A 26,388-nucleotide genomic window follows, 5' to 3' on the forward strand; every position below is an offset into this window, starting at 1 on the left:
GCGACACTGTGAGTCACTTCTCGATAGTGGTAATAATCAATCAAAAGAACTAAACTAGTTACCACTACCGTTGTAGATAGGAAAGAATGGAAGACAAAACATTCTATAAGTATGAAAAACGTTTTAATTGTATACTTACTACCATTAACGTTATTCGACGGTTCACTGGGCATCTCATGTTTTGTTCATTGATATTCGTGTGTTAGATCAGGCGCGGCAAATACCCTGAGTGCTAAACACACCTTTGCTTGTTCATTGAAAGTATAAATCAAGTGTGGACAATCGGCCGAGAACTCAAAATGTACGTCATTATAATATAAAAAATGAGTTCCTTTCTATACAATCTTACTGTCCTCCGAGCCGAAATAGGATCCATAAGGATCCCATCACCATCAGTGAAAATTCTAAAAGTTTCCGATTATTGACTAGTGGTTATTTGAAAGATTTTTTTTCCGCTCAGATGAACCATTTTTAGTTTTAATTCTCAATCTGAATGAATGAAAAAAAGTCTGATAAATTTTTCCTGCATTAATTTCGGATAATTTTTTACTTGATTTAGTTGACTTGAAATGTCGTGGAACACCCACGAAACTCCATCTCTCAACATCAAATAACTAAAATGCAATCTAGCCAAACAGCTCCGGAAAATAGGCTAGAGCTAGAACGACAATGGTATGCACACAACGCAAACTGACATCACTGCAGAAGTAGTATTTCGCCTGTTCTTCATTTCAGTTGACTCTGAAGTTCGGTGAACGTTAACAAACTCAGAAGAACGGCAAAAAGGACAGTTTTATTGTAATTTTTTTTTAAATTTTCTTCGTTATCGCGAGTAATATCCTCCGCAATTGGTTTGAGACTAAACATAAGGTTCGTAGCTTAAAATTTATGTAAAAAACATCACTTGGATGGAAACTGTTCAATTATTCAAATTTTGTACATTTCTGTTGGTCAAATGGGTCCAGCGGAACATGAACAGCTTTCGGTTCAAATAAATTTGGGTTTTTGATTGACTTCCTCATTATTGCATGGAAAAATGCTAGAAAAAAACGTTGAATCGGTTGTCAAGAGATTTTCATTATTTTTGTTCATTCGTTGAAAGTGATAGCGGCGAAGCTTTTTGAATTAGAGCGAAATGATTTATCGAGGAGTTTACAATGTTGCGTCGAATTCAATTATTTTGCTTTATTGTCTAGATGGATTAACGACAATAACGATTGCGTTGACCAAAAGTGGCGTTTAATTTACTTAAATTACATTTTCCGTTAAAAAGAGTTCGATTGATAAGCAAAACTAATAAAATTTCAAATATTTCGATCGATTGCTAACGTGACCATGTAAACGCCCAAACGGCGAATAAATTGAAATCATCAGGCAACCGGAGCAGATCTGTCATTTTTCCGATTTGGACTTTTAGATACGTGAATACAAACGCGAGATTGGCACATACAATTGTTATACCCCACACACGGATACAAATTTATTGAATCGAAAAAAATTTGTTTAAACTTCATCTTGGAATTTGTCGTATTTTCAAACATAGTTTTCGATTGTTTTAATTAAAACATTTTGCTCGAATGTACAGAGAAAAATTAGATATTCGACGTGGCCTGTTTCTGGATTCAGAAAATTGATTAAATTTCCATTGTTCATCCATCCGAAAAACATAAAAAGAAAAAAATAACAAAAAAAAGTTGGTGTCATTTTGGTGTCTATTTCTTATTTATTTCAGTGTGTTTTGAATTAAAATTACAAAAAATTCAACTGAAATAATTGGCTGACAATCGGACACAAAGAAAGAGGATAAAAATGGATCAAATTGCTGTTGGTAAAAACGTCTACATCAAACGAACGGATGGTAAGTTTTTTTTGCACTCTCTTTACCATTTAAATTTTTTATAAAAATTTGCGTGCGTTCCGTACTCGAATGTTTCTTTTTCGAATGAATTTTACCATAAATGGAATGTTGCTTCTCACTGAAAACTATCAAATAGGTGACCCTTGCAAAATAATATTTTGTTGCGTGGGTTAGGCATTGAGTTTATTGAATAATTCAACTTGGTGTGTTTTTTTTACTGTCATTGTTGAGTGTTGCACACTGTACAACACTATCATATTGTATGTTGGGAAAAAACGGGATTGAAAGCCATCTTGAAGCTTGCACAGCACAAGTAACCTTCGTTCCAATGAATATTACTCTTTTTTCTATTCATTCTGCATTTTTAGCCGGTTATCGTTACCGATACCATGTAAATTTCGTTATCATTTAACATGCAACAAAAAAAGAAAATTCAATGGAAGATCGAAGCGCGATTGTCATGTTTCGTTTTAGTATAGATTAAATTTCTGTATTCAACTTGTCACACATGACTCATGTTACTTCCTAATTAATTTTATTCCATCGTTTCCAAGTCAAGATATCAAACCGATTTTCGGTTTTTTCATTGGAAGTGCTGGTGAATTCTGCTTTTTTTCATGATGCAATTTTTACCGGTGACAAACGTATTTACAATATGACAACATTTTAAAGCTTAATGCAAACAAGAAGAATATAAAAAAAAACGGTAACGGCTTTTCTTCGTCTTAAAATTTTACCGCAAGTACGTATTCATCATGGGGTATATAATGTCTATAGAATATCAATCCAGTTTTATTCGGCCCTTAGTCATTTGTTACTATTGTCTTTAATCTTAATTGATTTTTTTGAATGGTTCGTTGCAATTGCTTGCCATAATATAAATCATTAATCAGATGTACCCATGGCAAAGTATATTTATTTATACTTCCTCACCGAAATCAACCCATCGGTTGTGTTGGTAAAAAATAAAACTTTTTTTCACGGATTTTTTTCTTCAATGAATTGGTATATACCTTCCGATACGTTCAACATTTCTATAAACGTTTGTGATTTAACAAATACGATTGAAGTGTTTAGTTGCTCTTCTCAACGAATTAAAAAAAAATCAGAAGAGCCAACGTTAAGTGCAGTGTATTTTCAGAATTTTACAAAAATGTGTGTTTGATCATCTATCGGTACATCCATTCAATAAAAATTGATTGTTCAGCGAACACCGTAATTGTTACACGAACAACTTGTTCGAAGGGTTTCTTGGTCGATCTTAACGTCCAAAAACCTCTTGTTTAACGTGCTAGTTTTCATTACTAAAGCGACTGTGATTTTCATTTATAAACTTGACGTTAAACACCGTTTGTAGAATCATCTCATAAGTCATAGATCGCAAGAAGCGAGGATCTTTTGACGTTGAATGATAGGTTTTTAGTTGCGAAAATCAATAGAAAGCTTTGACATCTCTATCTTCCCAGTTGGTTCTTATTTTGTACAGAATATGTCTAGTCACAAATGCTTAAGTTACTTGTTCATATGGTCTTCTCGCCTTCCACCCATTGATTGATTAGGTATGAACATAGATCAATAAACAATACCAAATAACTCAGACTCTGACAGGAAATGAACTGGATTGGATTTGGGATTGATGGCTAGGCTATGGAATGGGCCTTGACCATTTGCTTCAGACAAGAACATTAGATCTGTTCCAATCCCTTACTTCACACTAAGGAACATTTTAGCACTGACGGTCTTCGAAAACCGCATCAGTCTTCAGATGATTGTACGAACAGCTCAGACTAACTTTCTTTCCCATTCCATGGAGAAGCTCGTTGATCAGTGATCCTGTGGCAGTGATCCATGCCGTTTCTATCAAACTAAGACCTAGTATGTTCAATTGGTCTGTCAAAAAGTTTATGTTCCAACTGACTCCCTGATTTTTGTCGTTCTTCTAAGGCTGTTGCAGAATGTGCACCTTTAACTTTGATGGAATTTTGTATTTGTACCGATGCAAGAACGCTAAAGTTTTATCTAAAAGGTTGCATCTGTTTACATTCATCCCACATGTGGCAAAGTGGTAGTACAGTGCCAATATTTTCTTATTGGATAGACACGCGTTTACACATTTTTTATTCTTCGAAATACGCGTTTTTGTAACGATTTTTCGTTGTCAATATATATTTCAGCATAAAATGTTTGTATTTACGCAGACTAGTTATTCACCTCATGAGTGAAGAAAATAAATTTTCACCGCATCATTGATGTTTCACACACAACGCTGAAACTCATTCAATTCTGTCGGCAAGGTCGTTACAACAATACACACGAATTTTAAGCGAAACTCATTAAGGAAATATCGATTTGTAACCTAAAAGATGCTCGTATGCTCATAATAATGTAGTGAGCTTTGTTTAGCGAATTCTTTTATTATTTTTCGTTTTCTAAATAGACAATGACAACTGAAAACTGCTTTAAATAGAATTTATTATGACGACGACGACGATATTATAGCTACGGTTACATTTATTGTACGTATAAAAAAAAGTTTTGTTGTCATTGATTTGAGCAAAATATTTTACGCACGATACACGGCCGTTAACAATATGGAAATTTAATATTGTATTACACATACAACGCTGCTTTCGTGCAGATTTGCATCATGTTCACCTCATATATACACATGCCATGTAGTTAAATTATATGCGTCTTGACGGTTATTTCGACCGAATCAAATGCCGTCCCATGCAAATTACATTTTGCTCGTTTTATTCATTCGAAGACAACAGAGGCATTATTTCTGATTCATTTATTTTCATCTCTTACGGTAAAGTCTATAGCATAATCATTAAAACGAAATTGCGGGACTCTTTGTCATGGTTCTATGATCATTCCTACTACTCAGAGATTTAGGGCTTACCGGTCAAGTTCGTAATTTGTTTGTAAGTGAAATAAGATTCAGGCAATTCATCCGTTTAGTTTTGGGACAGGACTTGACAAGACTTGGATGCGTGGAAATAATGTTTACTTCCCGTAAAACGAGTCAAAATTTCATGGTAAACGAAAACATAAAACTGACTTCCAGGTGCATACATTTCCCGTTGCTTTGTTCAGCGAAAGTTCGATTTCCCGGTATTCAAAAGATTCAATTCGAAAGATTAGATTTTCACAAAACTATTATACTTTCACCACCGACACTTCTTTCTCCTTCTTCCACAGTTTGCATTTGTCCTAATAAATAAATTTAGAATCAACTGGTACGATCACGCGATCAAACCTATACGAATACGATTTTCTTCGAAGTCACGACCACGACATAACAATATAACATGTCTGCTGCATGTCATTTGAATAACAAAAAATGTTCTAACTTTCAAAATATCCATTAAAAATAGCACTCTGCACTCAATTTCCATCCATCTGATCTCTTGCATTAGTGACTGTAATTCCGTCAGTCTTTTACTCTGAATTCTATATTTTCAATCCGCTACATTGTTATGTGCTCTGATTTCGATTGATTACTTTATTTAACGTAACATGTGTGGGATGATCGGCTCTGATCTAGATCTACCTCGTTCTAACTGGAATTCACGTTTGACGAGTTTTTCTGACGACAGTGTAACAACAACAAACGTTTCATCCAAAGTTCATGAATTACAACATGAAATGCTAGTGGTAAAAAGTACTTAAATGAAGTTGTAAATTTTGTCTCCAGTCAACGTAACGTTTTCGTCAAATTCATGCAAATTTATTGAAAAGAAGTGTTCAATGCGAAACTGATGACACGAACGAACACTGGCTAAAAAACTATACAAACAACATAAAAGACTATGTTCTTTTATGTTCCCAATAAGGTGTCTACAACGCCCATACCACCAAACAACTTTTTGTCGAGACAATTTTTATTGTTTCGTTTCATTGTACCTTTTTGTTCAGAGAGCACATACACAGTATGTGTGTGCATGAATAATTTAATTTGAAACTTACATTTATAACTGAAAAAGCCACATTCGGGGGGGAATCGAATGAAAATTAAACATTTAAAATAGACGAACTCATGTTCCCGTCCTTATTCCCATCCAATGAATGGGGCAAATGGAGTTTCCGTTGCTGGTGGTTCAGTAAAATTATCTGAAATCCCATATATCGATAGTAACGACAAACAATATATATGAAATGACCTCCTGGTTAATGCGAAAATGAAGCATACATTTAAACAAAAAAAAAGCCACGGACTTATTGATGATACTATGCTATGCTTGCCGTTTCTTAACGGTTAAACTATTTGAATTTCATGTGAATTACTTACGATGCATTTCAGTATATTTTGAACGACCATCCACACACTAAGCATTATCACTGCGCATTTTGACTTCAGGGACGTTTCGATAATAAAAAATTATTCCTAACATTGACATACTCTGATTTAATAGCTTTCAAGCATTTATTGCTAGCCAGAATTTCATTGTCTGCATGGGGAATTATGATCTAGTGCGCGCATTCAGGTCGTCAAATAAAAGCAAATTGGTTCAAAAGTCCTAGAGCGATGGATTTTGTCACGGTTTGGATAATAAGGTGCAAAAATACCACAGTTGCATCGACAGTTTCGGTTTATTCAGTCGGTGTCTCGCATCGTATGAACTGTATTTAATCAAAATCTGAGTTCAAACTATGAAAATTGAATATTGCACGAACTTAGTCTGTCGGTGCTTTGGAAACTTTGGAAAAATTAATTTTTTGTTGTCAGTGGATGACAAGGTGGTAATGTTACCCAAAAATTATTAGTCGGTAACGAGTTTCGTATTAAAATTTCGGATCTGCAGCGAAGTTAAAAACCTGCACCAAACTCATCAATTTATCAACGAAACGTCCTTCACAAAAGATGATCTAATTTGAAATTGATTTCGTCGCTCCATCACCAACAATCGAAGAAAACAGCAACACACACAAAAAAAAGCGTCGTTTTTATTTGGTAAACACCATTCATTTTGGATGACATCATTCGATAATAGCCTAAGATACAGTCTCATAAGCACAAAGTGATTCTTTCAAATGCTTTTCGATTTAGAAAACCGTTTTTTTTTTCTACATTTCCAAAAACCCACTCGAAACCGAAAAAAAAATATAAATTACAACATGAAGTACATCATTTCACATCATTAAGTCGAAAACGAGACGAATTAAAAAAAAAAACATTTCGTTGTTGTTGAATGAAGTTTCTTAGAGTTGAGGTGAATTACTCATAAAACGTTATACCAGAAAACATATGGCGTACGCTGTTGCTCCTCTTTTATTTGTGATTAACGGAGCCTCATGTACTTAATTTTTGGCTAATTTAGTTGTTCGTATGTTCGATATTAAAATTTTCATAAATGAAGTTTTACGTGTAGCACAAACATACCAAATTTTAGATAACAGCTTTCCACCTGCATATACGCACCATGTATCGAATGATTCATGCTTCAATATAGTTTTTGTCATAGCTATGTTTGTGTTATAATCCGAAATTTGTTAACACGTTTATTCTTTAGAGTTGTTGACATGAAATTATGCAACATTTATGAATGGATTTTAATATTGATTTGGATTGTAGATTTCGCTGGAGCTCAGCTATTACAATTGTGATTGACTGTATATTTACCTTGAATGTGTTCAACGTTGTTAGAGCCATGGATCCACGGAGATGACATTTTAATAGTCCTCTATCACATTTGACAAAATGGTATCGCCAATCTATTCCTTCTTTTGTTTAAATTTTTGCCCACTGGCTCATGATAAATCTTTTACTTCACTAGCTTTAACAAGTATTTTGCTATAGAGTTCGTCTCTCTGTTTTTGTAGTCGTTGTAGTCGTACCAAGCCGTTTCTAATCAAGGAAACTTTTCTGTGCGACACTGAACTAACATTAGTTTCTTCAGAATTATTGGAAGCGTAACGAAGCCTAACAAATACCTTGAGGCAAGGAAAAATCCTAAAATCTGCGTAAATCAATGACAAATCGGAAAATTCATAAAAAAAACTATTTTACAAAATCCCTCAGCTAAACCTTTTTATAGCAGAGTTGTGACCCCAAAAGAAACATCTCAACAAAAACGTGAGTTCATCACTAGTCTTGTTGTCTCCGCATTTTTTTTTGCCACTGCGTGACGCAATACCTGCAAAGTATCTCATTAATTCAACAGTATATTGCTAACTTGAAATCTAAACATCCAATCATGTAAACATAATTATCCGAACCATGACGTTATTTCAACAATAAGATCCACATTTCTCACACCATAATCTAATCTAGAAACCATAATGCAGTGTTTAATAACCTGTAAATAAACAGTTAAACCTTGCTAAAGAAAGCATAATATAGACAAGGCAATTGACTCTTTAAATGATCAAACTAGTTTTCCTATCAGCCATCAATGTTATGATGATTGGAATAAAAATGTTTTTTTTTTCTGTTCTCATTTATGCATACGAACACAATTTTTTTTTCGTACTGATGATACCGAGCCACATTCAATGAAAAACTGAATTTGTGGTTTTTAAGAAACACATTTGACTGTTATGCAAATTGGAAATTAAATAATGTTTTTTGTCAATGGAGAAAATGTCGAACACTTTTCCAAATATTGGCATCTCTGTGGTATTTACTTTGATGTGACATTGAATCATTCGTTTACCTGTAGATGTACACGTCATATATGTTACAAGTGTTTTGCTTTAAGCAACGTTTTTGGTTTTTCTAATTTTTTTTTAGGACTTAGCACGCCAAGTTGAAGCAGAGTTAGGCAGGCGTTATTGGAAAAGTCTCGTATTAAACATCCGTCAATCTTTTGATTCGTTAACTTTACAGACGGCAAGCCTATCAGCAGTTTCACTATCGGGTCTATAACTTCGTTTGATCAAAGTATTTTCAAAAGATTGATTTCCAATCTTTTACTCCACTTTTCTGAACATGAAAATAAGTCCATAGTAGTCACAGCTTGTCGTTTATTTCTGGAGTCCTTATCGTTAACAGATGATCTGCGATTTTTTTTTCTTATCTTTCAACTGCTAGAGGTTTAACTTTCGGCTACAACCATAACCACCAACAACCGTATTCGTACAGTCTCATAGGTACGTAGACATGGCTATTATCGTCATAATTATTATGCACAATGAGCTTGAAAATGTCCATACCTGATGTTTGGTATCGTTAGAAAGGTGAGACTCTAGGCTACAAATTTAGAACAAAAAGATTGACCTAGGTCCCGAACAAAGAACAATTCGTCTATCTCAAAATTATGCCGTACACATTTTAATGGTATGTGATTCTTAATCACGGCGCTGCCCTCTCCAAACGTCAATAAAAAAAATCATGTGCACGACATATCAGGAGGTATGGACATTTTCAAGGTCACCGTGCATGTTCACGCTTTGAGAGATCAATGGTTTAGGTAGTTTTATGTGGTCCTGAAAACTTTACTCATTTTCTAATAATTTGCTCGTTTGGTGTGGTAAAATAAATTGTTTCCTTTCTCATTATACCTCTTTGCAGACAACAAATAAATTTTCTCGTTGTCATCGTTCATCGATTGTCGTTTTTCCCAAGGATTTCTTTGTCTACGATATCGTTCTCAAAGTATTAGTTTCTCTAATTCTTACAAAAGTTGCTTTTATGACTGAATGAAATTGGATGAATGGAAATATTTTGTTTATCAACACTAGCAACGTGTGAAACAAACTATTGGTGTCTTTAAAAGCACAAGATTTTCCAATAAATTTCGTGACTTATCATACTAAAACCATTGTCTATATAGCATGTGTGTTTCGAGCATATATAATATCAACAGACCTGCGACAATTCAGATTATATTGCTAACCGTTGTTGTATATATGTGACGCTTAGTTGTTGTTGTTTTTTTTTCGCGATTAATATAAATTTTTTCCTGTCTCAATTTACAGTTGGTTGATCGGTATGATTGCAGCGAGAAGATAGTGTTAATTGATTTTTAAGTGACGATTTAAATTGTTTTCATGGTAGATTAAATAGGGCTATTAACAGTTAAGTAATTATTTGATTTCGATATAAGCATACAACAGTTTTAGCCAGTTAATGTCATTATTAGCCAATCGGTTGTCACAGCATCTGGGTAAATAAGCAAATACAATTAGGTAGATGCAGTGGAACAAGAGAATGAAGTCACATTTTCAACGATTACAGTTCAACTGATGTTATTCATTCCACATACAATATACGTTTATATGCGTCGATTCCGTCTGTTACAATGTATGAAGACTTTCTGAGAACACGGTATATAGTAAATGGCATTGATGATGCATCAATAGAATCGGATTGTAATTGTGTCCTCCTCTGTTTATAAAAAACTAGCTATTTTCTTTACTAGGGAGGGAAAATGGACTTTCCGTCCCTAGGTAAAAGTCCTACTTCGTAAAGGAAAACGTTATACTACGATCTGGAAATAATTTGATATTTCGTATCACGATGAGTAAAAGTACCTCGGGCATTTTCACTTATCTCGATACGAAATATCACATTCTTTCCCGTGTATAGCAATATACTATTATACTGTGCAAGGGGAAAAAAGAGGAAATTCCAACAAGAGCGAAGGTTTTCTCCGAAGTGAATAGCCTTTTATCCACGAAACATACGTCAGTTTGTTTCACCGTTTTTAAAAACCAAAACAAAGTGACAGTTGCAAAGAGAAAAAAAACTTGAAATGTCATCAGATAGAGCATTGACAAATCGAATCTTCTCACAGCATTTGAGAGGAGAAAAAGAATTTTCATTTTGTGTGTGATTATCCTTAGTATTTAGGGTATTTAGCGTTTTCTTGACTCTTTGTGTGATGATAGTTCGGTGGAAATGGTGTTTATTCTAACCTCTTTTGTTTTGACAGGGGAGAAAAAAGAAATTTTCTCTTCCGAACTGTCACCTTTGTCTTTGTTTTAAAAAATTGTGTAACAAATCGATCAACTGTTCTGTAAACATAAACGGTTAACATATGAAAAACGTTGTGTCTGCCTCTGGAAGAAAAAAGGTAATTCTAATTCGAGCGATTTGGGGGACTCGCTCCGCAAAGCTGAGCTGGCCCTTCCTATTTGCTTCTCGGCAAACTGATAATTATTTCTTAGTTTTGATTTTAATAAACTGATACTCAATTTACTGTCTTCTTCTACCCTACATATTCAATGCCGTGAAGCACTTCCACACAATAAATCATCGATCACGTTGTTTCTATTCGTTTCTTTCGCTAAACTCCAAGCTGTTAAATAATATGACAAAGAGACTCAGAGAGGTCAAAAGTTTTCTGCTATTGTTCAATAAAGCACACCATATTTGAAGAGACGGCGCTGCATTTTATATTACTATTCTACAACACAAAACTGTACATTCGAATAAATATTGTATAAATGTAACGCGACACCGTATTTGAGAAAAATTTCTCACTTAAAAAAAAAGTTTCGAACTTTCAGCAATTACACTTTATTGAGCCCATAAAAGGCGATGTTTACATTTATACTCAGCGAAGGTTAAATTCTTGGCGATCAAGTGCCATATTTAGGATGAATACGGTCGCAAGGAAATATCGTCGAGGCATAAAGGAAATCACGATTTTTCGTTTTTATTTTCCGAAAATGTATTTAACCCAACCAAATGTTTCGTTTTTCTTTATTGAATTGTTAATTTTTATTCGCCCGTGCTGGCTCTGCGTCATTTAAAGATCGTTTACAAGGTAAAATAAATGTACGATTCGAATCGCTAAAAATCCTCGTAAATTGGCATTAAATTTGTAATAATTGCGCGAAAACAGTAACCGTTATTGTTACAATACGACGATCATTTAATAGATCATTAAATTAAATCAATTTGTCATCTCATAGTTGACCTCTGAGTGCACGTACATCAAATGGCGATGATACAAACGAATTCATTACACTCATCTTTCAACCGTTTCAAATTTTAATTAATTTATAAAATGCTGTATAGCATAACTATTAGTTAGTTTAGGTCTATTCATCTGCAACGTTTAACCTTTGCTATGTGGGACTGACATTCACAGAGTTAATGAAAAATAAGATTTTCCGTTTTGTGTATTTTTTCCAGTCTTCAGTGTCAATTGGGTTACTGCATTTCCGATTAAAATTCATCAATTTGCGCATTTAAATGAAATCCGGAAATGCTTTTATTTGAGTTTGTTATCAGATACAGATTTACTTATCTAATCTCGCTGCCGATGTTATTTTTCACTCTGTGAATCAGTCCCAGAGAATGTATGGAATGTTATTTCGACATTATAAATGGTTGTATCGCAGATGAATGGCAGCATATACATAAGCTTGATTGTAATTAAGTTTAAACCCGGAAAATGTAAAAAATGAAAGAAAACAATTGAAAGCGATTATGCTGATATTACTGTAAAGCCTCTCGGAGTGTACGTTCCACAAAGGTATATGGGATTGTGCAAATTATTTACAAATTAAAGTAAGTAATAATGCGGTTGGAAAGTACGTTTTACGATTTGTCGGTTTAATTAGTCTAGAATTGTGTAACACTCTACTCATTAACAAGTGTGTATAGAAGTTCATTTGAAAAGCATAGCAAAACAAATCGCGATTAGTTGGTTCTTCTACCCATACACACTGGCACATAGGTGTTAAGGGTGCATAACTCATGTGAAGTACGTGAAGTAGTCAATCGTCACTGAAGTGAAATCATTTTCCTTGTCCTATTTCTTCGTTGAACAACTTTAGGCTGCCATTATTTATACATAAGTATATTGGGTACCGAGTACGAATGTGTCTGACGTTGTTCCATTGTGTCAGCATCAAAAAATTTTTTTTGCGCCACAAATTTTCAATTCAAATGTGCATGTCTTAGACCACGGTGCTAATTAGTTTGGGCGCCAATAAGGATTGGCCAAAGCGGACATATGGAGATGCACTGCTTCTTACTTCACCTGTATGTATCATATCAAAACAGGTTGGTATCACAACGTCGTTTTAATGTTCCTAGCTGGTAATACTGCCAAGCAACAAACAATTAACTTCTTGGTTCTTATCACATACTATTCACATCTATTCATTTTATGTGCACCCACTAGCTCTATACTGCCGTAATTCGGAAGGAAAACAATTTCCAATAAAACTAGACCCTTTGGGCGGGTCAGGTCCCTTGACTGACACTTTTCTAAATGTTTTTTTAACGTATTTATAAAAATATATTTACTATATAGACAGTAAAATTTGACAAAAAGAAATTTCTTGGAAACCATCGAGCGTAAGGTGGAATGATTTTTGACCACTTTTTGAGCTCTCAATTTTCGTATAAATTTCCAATTTTCAATATTTTCAATCAACCTCAAATCATAATTAAAATATGACTCGTGTATATTTCCCACTCGTATGAGCTGTCTATTATTCTGTTTTTGTTACATCAGAGTAGATGCGGAGATTGTTTTGCAAATGTGGAACAAGGACTTTTTAGATAGATGTTCTTCTCTTACATTTTTGCGTAAAAAAGGGAAGTCCCTCCTGACTTAATATACCTTCACATGGTGATATGGTGATAAATGACCTTTATTAGTTTTTGGTACCAATTTCGACTCTATAATACTAAAGGGATTAAAAATATTTGTAAAAGGAGAAATTTATTGGTAGACCGAGAAAAAATAATCCCTCGATTTCCCATTCACAAAACCTTCAATCGTGAATAAAATGTCACGACTCGTGTGGATTACGGCTTCGCTCTGGCCGCAAACTTCACACTCGTAAAATCTTTACAATATTCTCTTTGATTCAATTAACTCCATTTATATTTTAAAAAAATCTTCAGAAATCAGTTGAGATAATTCATCTTATCTCATAAATGTAACTTTTTTATTAAAATTTCTTACACTTTTTAATCAAAGTGTGCTAATTTGATAACAGGCATTTTGCTGGCGTAAGATGTGGTTGTAAAGGGAGTAAAAAACGACCCACTTGATAAATGACAAACAACTTGATAGTCAATTATCAAATTTGTTAGTCAACTATCAAATTTGTTAGTCAACTATCAAATTTGTTGGTCAACTATCAAACTTGATGGTCAACTATCAAGTTGTTAGTCAACTATCAAATTTGATAGTCAACTATCAAATTTGATAGTCAACTATCAAGTTTGATAGTCAACTATCAAGTTTTTAGTCAACTATCAAGTTTGATAGTCAACTATCAAGTTTTTAGTCAACTATCAAATTTGATATTCAACTGATACTCAATTATCAAATTTGTTAGTAAACTAACAAATTTGTTAGTCAACTATCAAACTATCACTGATAGTTAGGCATCGAATGATGAAATTATTCTTCCTACCAGTTTCATGCACGTCGAAAACAAACTTATATGATTTACCCACACGACTAAACAAAATCAAATTTCATCAAAGTAATCTTTTTTAATTGAGGCTATGATCAACAGTATTAATCAATATAGCCCATCTTCGAACTTAGCCTCGGGATTCCACGTATTAAAAAAAAAATCATCCAAATTGGTTAAAAATTACTCAAGTGATCGTGATCGTTTCAACGATTTTTTTACCCGCATTTAACGTTTTTCATAGCATTTCATACATTTTCAATCATAGTAAACCTTTTTGTTACCCACATTTTTCGGTATTTTCTGGTGTAAGACCCTGACTTTCAGTCAAGGAAATAACAAAAGAAATACTGGAAATTCTTTTGTTATTTCCACTGGAAATTGTTTTTCTTACAAATCACGGCAGTATTGTCCATTCTGCATGAGGAGAGTTTATTCAGCGTTTATTTACCATTTAAACAATTGATCATGTGGAATAAATGATACTCTCTCTCTCTCTCCATAACCCGGAATGGTGCCATACGAAAGTAAATAATGAAACAATTATTAATCCGTTCGATTCACATGAATAGTAAATAAATTATAATTAAAGGCATCAATCGAACGATACACAATTTCCGAGTAGACACATAACGTGACCCCTTACATGCACTACATGCTGACCTTATCATTGCATTGGAAGAATGATTCGAGTCTGTAACGACATTTCCCTATCATAATTTGCAGTTCGCTGTGTTGATTTATATTTCGTTCAATTGAATGATTGCCATTTTTGTTTCGAATGCATTAGTTGGAACAGACTTTTTGTTCATTTTTTGAAAGTCTAGCATTTCTCACGATTGTTTTTTTTTAATGTTTTACCGAAAAGTATCGGAAAAGTGAAGAAGTGAACGACATAGAAATCTCCAAAACTGGCATACAAAGACGTAATGGTCGTAATGGTTGTTGTTATGTGGTTGTAAAAATATCTGTATGAATTTTTGCTTTGAAATGAAACATTAGTTCGGTTTTATCGATCAAACATTCCGGTTCATTGCGTTACATAATAGGGACATGAATTGTTAGAACATTTGATATTTTTCGGTGGTTTGTTATTATGTATATTTGAATGGTGAACCAAATGGAAAATGCCGTTTCTTTTTGTTTCATTTTATTAATATTAGTGATGTGCGTTTTAGTTCATTGAGTTCAACTACCGACAAATGAACAGGCAATTTTTAGTGGGGGACTGGTGAGCATTTGAAGCTACATAGAAGGGGTTACTCAAGGTGTAACATATACAGTATATTCTGGACATAATCTATAAAACATATAAATTTTGTGTGTATGTAACAAGCGAAAAAAAAGTGAAATAAAAAAAAAACCGAACGAAAATTCATTGTCAACGATTGCACGGCATTAATAAGTTGCATGTTGTTCCGTTCGGAGTAATTTGTTAGACGTTTTGTACCGTTGTGCGGTGTTTAAAAAGAATTTTCAAGTTAACAATGCCTTCTTCGTGGCTGAAACGACGTTTTAATTATATTAAACGACTAAGTGGTTTCGTGTCCGGATCCGCTAAAAGTGTAGACGAAAGTGGTGCTAGTTTGGGTAAGAATATAAAAAACGATCTGAACGCGGGCAATCGTTGGGCTAAGGATGAAAAAAATGCCTATCGCGATTACAGCAAAAATAGGGATCAGAGTTTAGTTCAACGGAATATTTTAGATTCGAAAAAGTTCATCGATGAAGAGAAAAAGTGCAATGTAAATGTACCGCATGGGGCACAGAGTGATAATGGATCGGAGGAATTCCCTGGTCAAGACCATAATGATGGAAGTGAGTTTTTATATTGTGATTGTACTAGAAGTTTATGTGGAGTTATGAGTTTAAAATGTTACATGTCTTCGGTTGTCACGAAGGGTCACCACACCTGTTCCCTTATTAATATTCAAATTTGTCACGATGTTCTATGTCTAATCTGAACTCGAATCTAGTTAAAATCCCATTCCACATTCAATTACAGTCAATTCAACTAAATTGATGTGGAAGGTAAAAAATTACTCTGAAAATTGAAATGCACTCCTTGTCGATAGATAAGGTAATTTGCATAGGTATCGCTTTGTTTCCTAAACTTTAGTTTGCAGTTTGAATTTCCGTTCAAATAATTGGCATACCATTCACTTCGTTGCTGTAAGACACCCGATTAATTATGCAGCTGGGAATTTCTATTGATTTTTTTAAGTTGTGATATTGAACTAAGCGCAGCTGAATAGAAAATACATTCAGATAATAGAAATAAAAATCGTATCAGCACCCACTCTCAATATTATATAGGTCGTGACCGCTAGTTCAATTGAGTATAATTAACTTCAAACAATTCGCAATTCTTGGTAACTTTAACAATTTCTCATCGACAAAATTGACTGAAATAAGCTCTGGCTCTGGCTTGTTTATATTATAGTAAATCTTATCAGATTTTTGTATCAAACAATGCAATATAAATGGCAGTACGTTTTGCCGTACATGGTCACGTCTCATAATTGGGAAGTGGATAAATCTATTGCATAGACACATTATACACCAATCTTCCATAAAACCGACAAATAATATTGACAATATTAATTGACAAATGTGCACTATTTCCACTATTCCAGGACGAATACATGGTGCCATGGTGTCGAAGGTGAATGCAGATACGAGATCGGTTACAGTGGAATGGTATGAACATGGAGAAACAAAGGGGAAAGAAGTAGAATTAGATGCCATTTTAGAATTAAATAATGAGGTCGAAGCTGCAGCATCGTCGCCGAAAATTGTGCGGCAAATCAGTGGAAATCCATTGTCTCGGGTAAGTTTATTTGGTTTTTAAGCGATAAATCTTAGATCTGATCACGATGCTGTGATGTGCTGTCATATTTATATATTTATGACGAATGGGACTATTCAAACACTATTAACGTTCAAGGGGGCGTTAGTCCCACCATTTGCTGGCTGAGAGAATCGTATTTTCAAACTCCTTGGAAGCGTGTGTGTTTGAATGGTCCCAAATGCTATAAAACTTACACCATGCGTATCAATTTTTCTTAGGCTGGTCAACTTATTGTTTTTTGTATTTTCTTATTCTCCAGAGATGTCGTTTGCTCCATGTTTGGACATATAATCGACATATTTCACATTTTTGCTATTTTAATTTGTATTGCGAAATAGGATTGTCACTTCTTTAAGAAATAAAACTAAATCGGCAGACAGCTAGACGACTGTTATGATGTCGGCTGCCACAGTAAGAGAGCATAAGTTTCAAATTTCAAGTATTCATTTGAGCATAAATTGAAGGAGAATGTAATAGCAAACTTGAAGCCGTAAAACTAGGCCAATATGACTTAAGACGTTACCCCATAAATATCACTTTTATTGACAATAAGTTATTGTATACGTTATCCCATCCACCCATCAACCTGATTTCTTCTATGTATAGCAACTTTAAATCGCTGGTAAAGTAACTCATTTGACTATGAACTACTGACTGAGTTTTCTGATTTCCGGGGCGCCCCGCTAACGAAAGTAACTTTTCGAATGTTGTTGCGTGCATTTTATATTCAAATTCAAAATGTTAGAACATGGAAACTTTAGGTGCATCGCGTAGATGTGTACCGTTTCGTTTATTTAAATTTGCTTTGCAATTCATTCCAACAGAAAATCGATAGTTCATTGCTCACACGGTGTTTGGCACATTGGTGTGAAATAGATTATGTTTTATCGAAATTGGTTTGTGTGTGTTTCGATGTACAATTTTTACCAAATTAAAATAAATATCTCGCAGAAATGGTGTTGAGAGTCTCCGGTTAAACGTGTATCGTCATGCTTCTTCGCGTACACAATATTGCGATATTGAATAAGTCGAACTAATTTCCTTTTCGATGTTAGAGAACTAATTCTCTTGCCACTATAGTGCTAAACCGATTATTTTTATTGCATATACACAGGAGTAGTGAACAAAGGCGAGAAAAGTAATTTGTTTTCATTCAAAACATACCGTTGTTGTTTTGCCGTATTCATTTTCACTCAATTTTTTTTTTTTTTTCTTCAATCATACCATAGCGAATTCTGTTCCTTTTTATTGCATATCTATGTCTGCACGCTAAGTAATTTTCGCGGAACAAAGAATTTTTGAATTAAGGGCGATTACATATTGTATAGACACAAAACGTTGTGTTGGGCGGTTTTTCTTTCGTTCAAAAGACAACAAACTTACAACTGGCTCGTAACCTAGGTGTTGTTTACATGTTGCCAAGATAAAATGCAAACGGACAAAATTAAATCATTAAAAAATCGGGGACTTCATTCAGTTCAGTATTGTGTAAGCATTGAGTTAATACCATAGAAGGGACAATACCGGTCAATTATATTTTGAGTTGAGTTGGTAAAATTTCAATTCAGAGTGCAGCAGTATTCCCGTCGACAGTTTTATATGTTTTCGATGTTCATTTTGTACGAACCAGTAAAATGCGTAAGAAACAGAGAGAGAAAAAATTGAAATAAACCTAGAATTGCACCTGAATATTGACTTAGTTGAAGTAGTAAAGCACCACGGCACAATCTCACACGAAACGTTTACATTAGGTTTTTATTGAAAAATTATAATGTTAATTTAACGCGACTTTGGTTCAGATGATTTTCGTTCATCATTGCGAGTAAGAAAGAGAAACGCAACAAAAAATCTCCCAACAATTTTTATAGGAAGCATCACATTCTTCACTAGAAGACGACAGCTATTATGATGAGGAGGATGATGATGGCATTGAGCACACGTCCAGCGGAAGTGTCGGTCAAACGTCTGGCGGTACATTGCCGATCAGACAAACTACTACAACACGATCGGTAGTGTTTCACAATTGAATTTGATTTTCTATGTTGTTGTTGTTGTTGGTTTTTTTTTCATGTAAATTACTTTTTGGATTTTCTTTTCGATTTCTTGTAGTTAGCTTTAATTGTTGTGGTCACACTACTTATTCTTTTGTACAAAATGTCATTTGTTTTGTACAGACGAGCACACCTTTTTTATAGAAATTTTTATTATTGCGGCCAAACATTTTGTATACTTCTACCGAACGGATTCCGGTAAATTATCTTTATTTCAGTTGCTCTTTATTTTACAGGAGTGAGAGCTGATGCACTTAACTTTATTTTGTTGCTTAAATGTTCTATTGTATGATACACGTGGACTATTCAAATTGAAAATGAAGTCGTCTCCAACTAATGTTGTTCTATATAATTTTCAGAATCCGACTCAAGGCTGCATTCGAGTGAATCTCCTAAATAACAATGTTGCCACTAACGGTAAGTGTATCAATGTAGCATACAAAATTATTATTTTTTTTTTAATGAGAAACACGAAAGATTGTTAAATGCAGATTACCGGTATTGTAGAATCTTCAAAGAATTTCATGACTATGATTTGCAATTTGCAAAGTCGGCGTTCTAGAAATGTGTGTCCCTTTAAATTTTACCACATCTGGATTGATGAAAGTATTTCTTCCTCATCATATGAATCGTAAAAACTAATCGCAATCAAATCCCTTCTGTATTCAAAGTGTCACCAAGTGTTCCATGCAGAATCTTTTACTTCAATTTCTCATAACGGAAAACAATGCAATCGTTTTCTCCAACCGATGGCAACCCATTTTTAAAAGCTAAAGTGTAGCTGCAGGTGCCTGTATAAATTATCGTTTTTGTATATCAGTCCAATGACTGCCTTTTTGCATTGTTTATGTGCTAGTCTGACTCATTCGCACCGTTCAAAGGTGCTTGACTTAACTTTTAATCCGTTTACGTACATATGTCCAGTCCACTTATGGTCAATCGAAAATAATCTTACATTTATTCGTGAGAACTTCATTTAACGACCTCGGTTCAGTCTTATTTTTCTTTTTTAAGAAAGCGCATGGCGGTTTCACTGTCTGTTCCGTGATCTTATTTACCTAAAATTACAAGGTTTTTATTGAATCGCTTTAACAAACGTCTTTTTTGCAAATTATTTATTTCAACCTTACAACGAGCAATCGTATCGCAATGTAATAAATTCATCTGTTACTGCTTTTGTATCACGAAGTGTTTGGAAAATCCTTAGCGACATTTTCCGATTTACTGACTCAAATTCATCGCTCATTATTTCGTCGTCGACGTCAAAATTGCCGATAACTGATGATTAGCCATTTCTAAATAGAAACAGTAAGTTGCTGTTGCTACGCACAAAAATCATGATTGTTATGTACACTTACCAGTCCTCCAAAGTGTGAGCCATCGGACTGTTTTTCCATTTATAGAAACAATTTATCAGTGAGAGAACAATATGTGTCCGACGACAAATACATGTCTGACGACTGGTGCATCTACCCTACTTTTTCACTTGGCAGATTCAAAAGTCTTGCTCAGAAAGGCAGAAATGTTTTTGCTTTTTCCTCATGAAATTCTGTACCTACTTTCGGATCAAAGTCATACATGAGACGATGACTATTTGAAGGTCCACAGAGGATGTTTCGATCTTCGTATCTTCCGAATTGCGTCTTTCGCACGACATCTGTCAGGAATCTCACAATTGACCTATGTCAATAGAAAAAAAGACCTTTTTCCGATACCGAAAACGTTCAACAGTTCTTTTTGATTTAGGATTCAAATAACCGTAAAATTCGATTCAAAGCTAAATTATTCATTTCTATCCTTTAATTTCGGTAATCAATATCGAAATGTCTCTTAAATGTTTATTTTTATACCGCCTCTGCGTCGACCGCTTTCGTCTCAACGCGATGAATTTATATGCTGCTGGTTCACACGCATAAAGTTTATATTATACAATGTAAACGTATCGATATGTCTGACCTATCGCACTTGAACACCATGAAATGTCAAGAAAAGAAATTTCCGCGTGACATTCGTGATGTGAATGAAAGGTCTATGAACTTTAGTGCTCTGATTGAAAATCTATTACTACAGCGCCGCAGTAAAACAAAAAAGAAAATGTAAGAAAATTACTAGGTATTGGTCAACCCAATTCTATTATCGCTCATTGAGATCGTCAACAATTCTTTTTTGCTCCGCATTTTTTATGTTTTGATTTCGTTTTGTTTCGCTTTTGTCCGTACTTTTCCATCGTATATTCACAGGCCCGTAGTGAGAAGTGTAGGATTTAAAAGGAGATGGTGATTATATCCGCCCATTGAGATGGACACCCATCAAGTATATTAGAGGATATTTAGTGGGCATTCCCTGATTTTCACATTGGTAAAAGACAAATTGTTGTCGACAAGCGTATCGTTGCAACCTTTAGTTTAAAGTATCGCTATCGCTTAGTGTTTGATGCCAAATCTTTTACTTCATTATCTTTAACACTGACTTGTTTTTACTGCCGTCGATCATAACAGATAACATAGCTTATGTGTTAAACAAAGCAGTCATGACATCAAAACTTACAATTTTCATGTTTATCTTTTAAATTAAATTTTACCAAAAAATAATTGCAATTCGAACGTTACAAATCAGTGTAAAAAAACCAGGTGAGATCTAAAAAAAAATAACAGTTTCCCGGACAGGCACAGTCGTGAACGAGTCCGTGCCGGTAATTTATTTCAATCTACAATTACCCAACATGACATGAGTTTCAACACATAAAATATTTCGATAATTTATTTTTTCCACATCAAATCAATCCTCGAAGTTCATGTTCATTGTTCATGTCCACAAATAAACACACGATATCAATTTTGCGTCCACAATAATTTTCCACATAAACATTGATTCAAAATGATTACAGTCGATGTAGTTATGCTCGACCGGAACTAAGGTCTTTTTATTTAAATGCAGGGGAGTGTTTGCTGTTGCCATCGATAAAACTGATCAAATTCAATAACCTTAAATTGCAATGCTTCAATCCTACCAAACGTACAGCACTGAAATTTCTTTCTGTTCCCCATGTCCATTCCTTGAGGGGATACCCTAATTGGAATTTCTGAGTGCCGCCATTACACTTCGCGACCTTATTCGGTTCAGCCGAGCTGAAGTTGTGAATTTCGTTAATCCTGGATTTATGTGGATTTATGGATTTATGTGAAACCAAATTACCCACATTCGGTAAATGGGGATGGCTTTATTCACACGTTCGTGTATTTTATTTGGTATTTGGTATGGTAGATAAAGCTCAATTAAATATAAAAAATTTGTATTGTTTGTGATTTCTCGTTGCCAATGGTCACCACTATTTAAATAACAAGTAAACGTTCGTTGATTGTATGGTCTCGTCATGATATTTATGTGATGACCGAATAACAAATATAGAAAAATTCAATGTTAAAGTTAACGTATTAGTAAAACTGACTTTGAGACAAGTGGTCAAGTTTTCAGTTCCATTATCAAGCGAGCAAAGATATAACCGAACGAACGTGTGTGAAGCTTTTGATATACAGGACATTAGTGACCAAAAGTGTTTTTTAGTTAAGAATTCTATTTAGAAAAATTTTAATTTTACAAATTTCGGTTGGGACAGCTTGGGATGGTATATCTTGGTAAGATTTATTGGCATTGCCTTGACATACATTTTCCTAAACAACTGATAATTTTTCCTATCACGTCTATTAATATGGATGGAGGTCATTCACCCATTACTTAAGACAATAATTATTCTCCCATTTTTTTCGAACAGTGGTGCAATTAAATTCTTTTTACAAAAATGATTAATAAAACAGAAATAATTAGGGAAAGCATTATGCTTACATACCGTCAGTAGAGCGTACGATTGCGAACAAAGGATAGCTATTTTCAGAGCTTTTGTTTGTATTTTTTGTGTGAATTTAGTTAATCATCTACCGCGTTGTCATGTATAACACCTTTTAGAAACGGTTATTCATCGATAAAGAAGTCGATAATAAGCGATGAACTCGGGTTGGTGTTCCATCAATTTATATGTTCACTAATAGCTAATGAAGTAAAAGATTTTTGTAATAAAGTACTAGACTTTACTTGAAACACATGCGTCGTAACGGATTCAACGATTACGCTTGCCAATTGTACAAGAGTGAAACTGCTACGACCTACAATATATTCATCAAATTTAATGAAAGATTTTGTCGGAATCCAAAACTTAATTTTTTTCTATTATTCATTTAAGGCCATCGAACAACCCGAGCAGCGACCTACGCTAGCCAGAATAATCAGGAAACAACAGAAAATATTCCTCCAGCTCCAGCTGCACGATCACGCCTGGTTCAGCCGTCAAGAATGTCTAGTTCAAATATCCCACAAATGCATGCCCAACAAGTGTCTCAACAAACAACCCAACCGACGTCCCAACAAGGTAGTCAACCTCGCCGATCGTATGCCGTTAAAGAGGTGGAAAAATTGAAAGAAAATCGCGAAAAACGACGAGCCCGGCAAGCCGAAATGAAAGAGGAGAAAAATGCATTGATGAATCTGGATCCGGGCAATCCGAATTGGGAATTGGCTAAAATGATTAGGTTCGTAGGCGTCGGAGAAGGTGCCAAAATTTCCATTTTTTAAACATTTTTTTTTGTGCAGAGATTATACGAGTCAAATTGATTTTCGACCGTTGACTGATGGCCAACCAATTGATGATCATCAAATTACAGTTTGTGTGCGCAAACGGCCGGTCAGTCGAAAGGAGATGATGAAAAAGGAACTGGATGTGATATCGGTGCCTACCAAAGATCAGTTACTTGTACACGAACCGAAAACGAAAGTTGATCTAACGAAGTATTTGGAAAATCACAAATTCCGTTTCGATTACGCTTTCAGCGAAGCACATGACAATGAAATGGTTTATAAATATACGGCGAAACCGCTGGTGAAAACCATTTTTGAGGGTGGCATGGCCACCTGTTTTGCTTACGGTCAAACCGGATCTGGTAAAACTCATACAATGGGTGGTCAATTCAACGGAAAAGTTCAGGACTCCAAAAATGGCATATACGCAATGGCAGCAAAGGATGTGTTTACTCAATTGCGGGGCCCTAAGTATCGACACTTAAATTTAGTTACATCTTGCAGTTTCTTTGAGATTTACAGTGGAAAGGTGATTCAAGTTTATGCAACGCACCTGCGTGACCTTACTGACACTGATTTTACAATTGCCAGGTCTTCGATTTACTCGCTGATAAACAAAAACTTCGCGTCATGGAGGATGGTAAGCAGCAAGTGCAAGTGGTTGGGCTCACCGAAAAGGTTGTTGACAACGTTGATGAAGTCTTGAAAATAATCAATCACGGCAACAGCACTCGAACTTCTGGCCAGACATCAGCCAACTCAAATTCGTCTCGATCTCATGCAATCTTTCAAATTGTACTTCGACCGCCCGGCGCATCACGAATTCACGGCAAATTTTCGTTCATCGATCTGGCCGGCAACGAACGCGGTGCCGACACACAGTCCGCAAATCGACAGGTTCGGATGGAGGGCGCTGAAATCAACAAATCCCTGTTGGCCTTGAAGGAGTGCATTCGAGCGCTCGGCAAACAAAGCGTACATCTTCCATTCCGTGTGAGCAAACTGACGCAGGTGTTGCGTGACTCATTCATCGGCGAAAAGAGCAAGACATGCATGATTGCTATGATTTCGCCGGGACTCAGTTCGTGCGAGCACACCCTAAATACACTACGGTATGCGAATCGGGTCAAAGAATTGGATCCAGAGAAACGCCAGCAAGATGATGTGGAACAGATGGAAAGTGATGATAAAAATGGCGACAACGAAAATGATTTGGTTCACTTGCGGTCGTTGAATGTACGTAGACAATCATTTGTAGCCCAATGCGGCAATCGTTTTCGGGTCTCGCTCAATTTTAATGTTTGTTTTTCTTAGGAAAATGATATGTCTGACGAAATGTTCAATCAACATGCTGCTATATCCGACTTACAACAAGCCGAAGAGTTAGCAGTCGATCAGCACAAGTTGGTCATTGAATTTTTAACAGAATTTCTACCAGAAACACGAAAACTCTACGCAATGACAAACTATGTGGAGTATGATCAAGATGGTGAGTAAAAGTGACGACAACGGGTTCGATAGTAGTCATTTACACATCTTCTATCTCTGGTTCCAATTTCAGCGTATTGCAAAAATGGCATCATGTTATTCAATCAACTTATCTCAACGGCCGAAGCTTGTCGAGATCTACTTGGGGACTTTCAAACGAAACTTGCCAACGAAGAAATGCTTTCGCATAAAGTGAAAACGAATCCCGACAAACGTTAGCTTATCGAATCACTGGATGTAAAATCAAATATTGCCACTACAACAACATTACTTTAAAAACAAAAAACCAACACACCACAAAAACCACTACTATTAATATTATCCTATTGTCTAATTTACGTTTCAAAATTTATGAGTGACGAATTGTTATAAATAATATCGAGATCTATCGAAGAGCGGCCGCCGGAGACGACAGTGGTCGATAGATATGATTGTGTGTAGAAAAAAAAACGGGATCAATGGGATTTGCTTGCAAATTTTATAGAATGAGATTCTGCGGACACAAAAGGAACAAACAAATCAATGTGTAGTCATAGAAAACAAAACAAACAAAAAAAAAATCAACGAGAAACAGCAAGATCTAATTGTCTTTCATTTGTTTTTCTGTTGACGTGCTTAGTTTGCCTTGTGTGGTTTAAATTATGTTTCAAATAACAATGATAAAAACGATTTTTTAAATAAATTATAAACTCAAGATCTTTGAACAAAAACAAAATCAATTTTCTCATTTTGGTTTTGTTTACGCCGTCGCTGAGATGGCATAATTTTATCTTATAGCGAAGCAAGAAGGAAAATTAAAAGTTTAAACAAAAATCATTTGAAACACTAAAACAACCAACCAACCGTCAATGAAGTAAGAAAAGACATCAGAGAAAACAAACAACAACCACCACTGTACTATACTAACTAATAATTCAAATATAAATTAAAAAAAAAATAATTTAGTAAGAGAGAGAGAGAGAAAAGAGAGAGAAGAGAGAAAATCATTTTTTTGAATAAAATTTAAAGAGAGAAAAAAAAACATCATAAAAAATACGTTGCGTTGAAATGGAACAAAGAACAACCATCAGACATCCATTTTTTTCTTTGTATCGTCGCACTCATCTAACATTTCGTATTAATTGTCGCCTTAAATGAAGAATTAATTTTGAAAATTAAAATTAATAGAAAAGCAA

The 26,388-nt window shown here is 34.8% G+C and overlaps 1 protein-coding gene across 7 annotated transcripts; it reads left to right on the forward strand.

Annotated features, from left to right (window-relative positions):
• The first annotated feature begins 718 nt into the window (after positions 1-718).
• Positions 719-26,388, forward strand: LOC119067200 (kinesin-like protein Klp10A). Of its 7 annotated transcripts, none has more exons than XM_037170041.1 (10): positions 719-870; positions 1,733-1,858; positions 16,831-17,024; positions 18,914-19,054; positions 19,456-19,513; positions 23,334-23,679; positions 23,741-24,254; positions 24,317-24,961; positions 25,040-25,214; positions 25,287-25,923. In XM_037170041.1, the coding sequence occupies exons 2-10, from the start codon at positions 1,810-1,812 to the stop codon at positions 25,430-25,432; spliced, it is 2,268 nt and encodes a 755-aa protein (XP_037025936.1). In that variant the 5' UTR covers positions 719-870; positions 1,733-1,809; the 3' UTR covers positions 25,433-25,923. The 7 variants fall into 7 exon arrangements, with proteins under 7 accessions (XP_037025936.1, XP_037025938.1, XP_037025935.1 ...); XM_037170038.1 differs by lacking the exons at positions 719-870; positions 1,733-1,858 and adding exons at positions 15,203-15,784; positions 15,902-16,012; XM_037170043.1 differs by lacking the exon at positions 18,914-19,054 and having other exon boundaries at positions 720-870.

This window comes from Bradysia coprophila (genome assembly GCF_014529535.1).
Source record: "Bradysia coprophila strain Holo2 chromosome X unlocalized genomic scaffold, BU_Bcop_v1 contig_12, whole genome shotgun sequence".
NCBI classification, from domain to species: Eukaryota; Metazoa; Arthropoda; class Insecta; order Diptera; family Sciaridae; genus Bradysia; species Bradysia coprophila.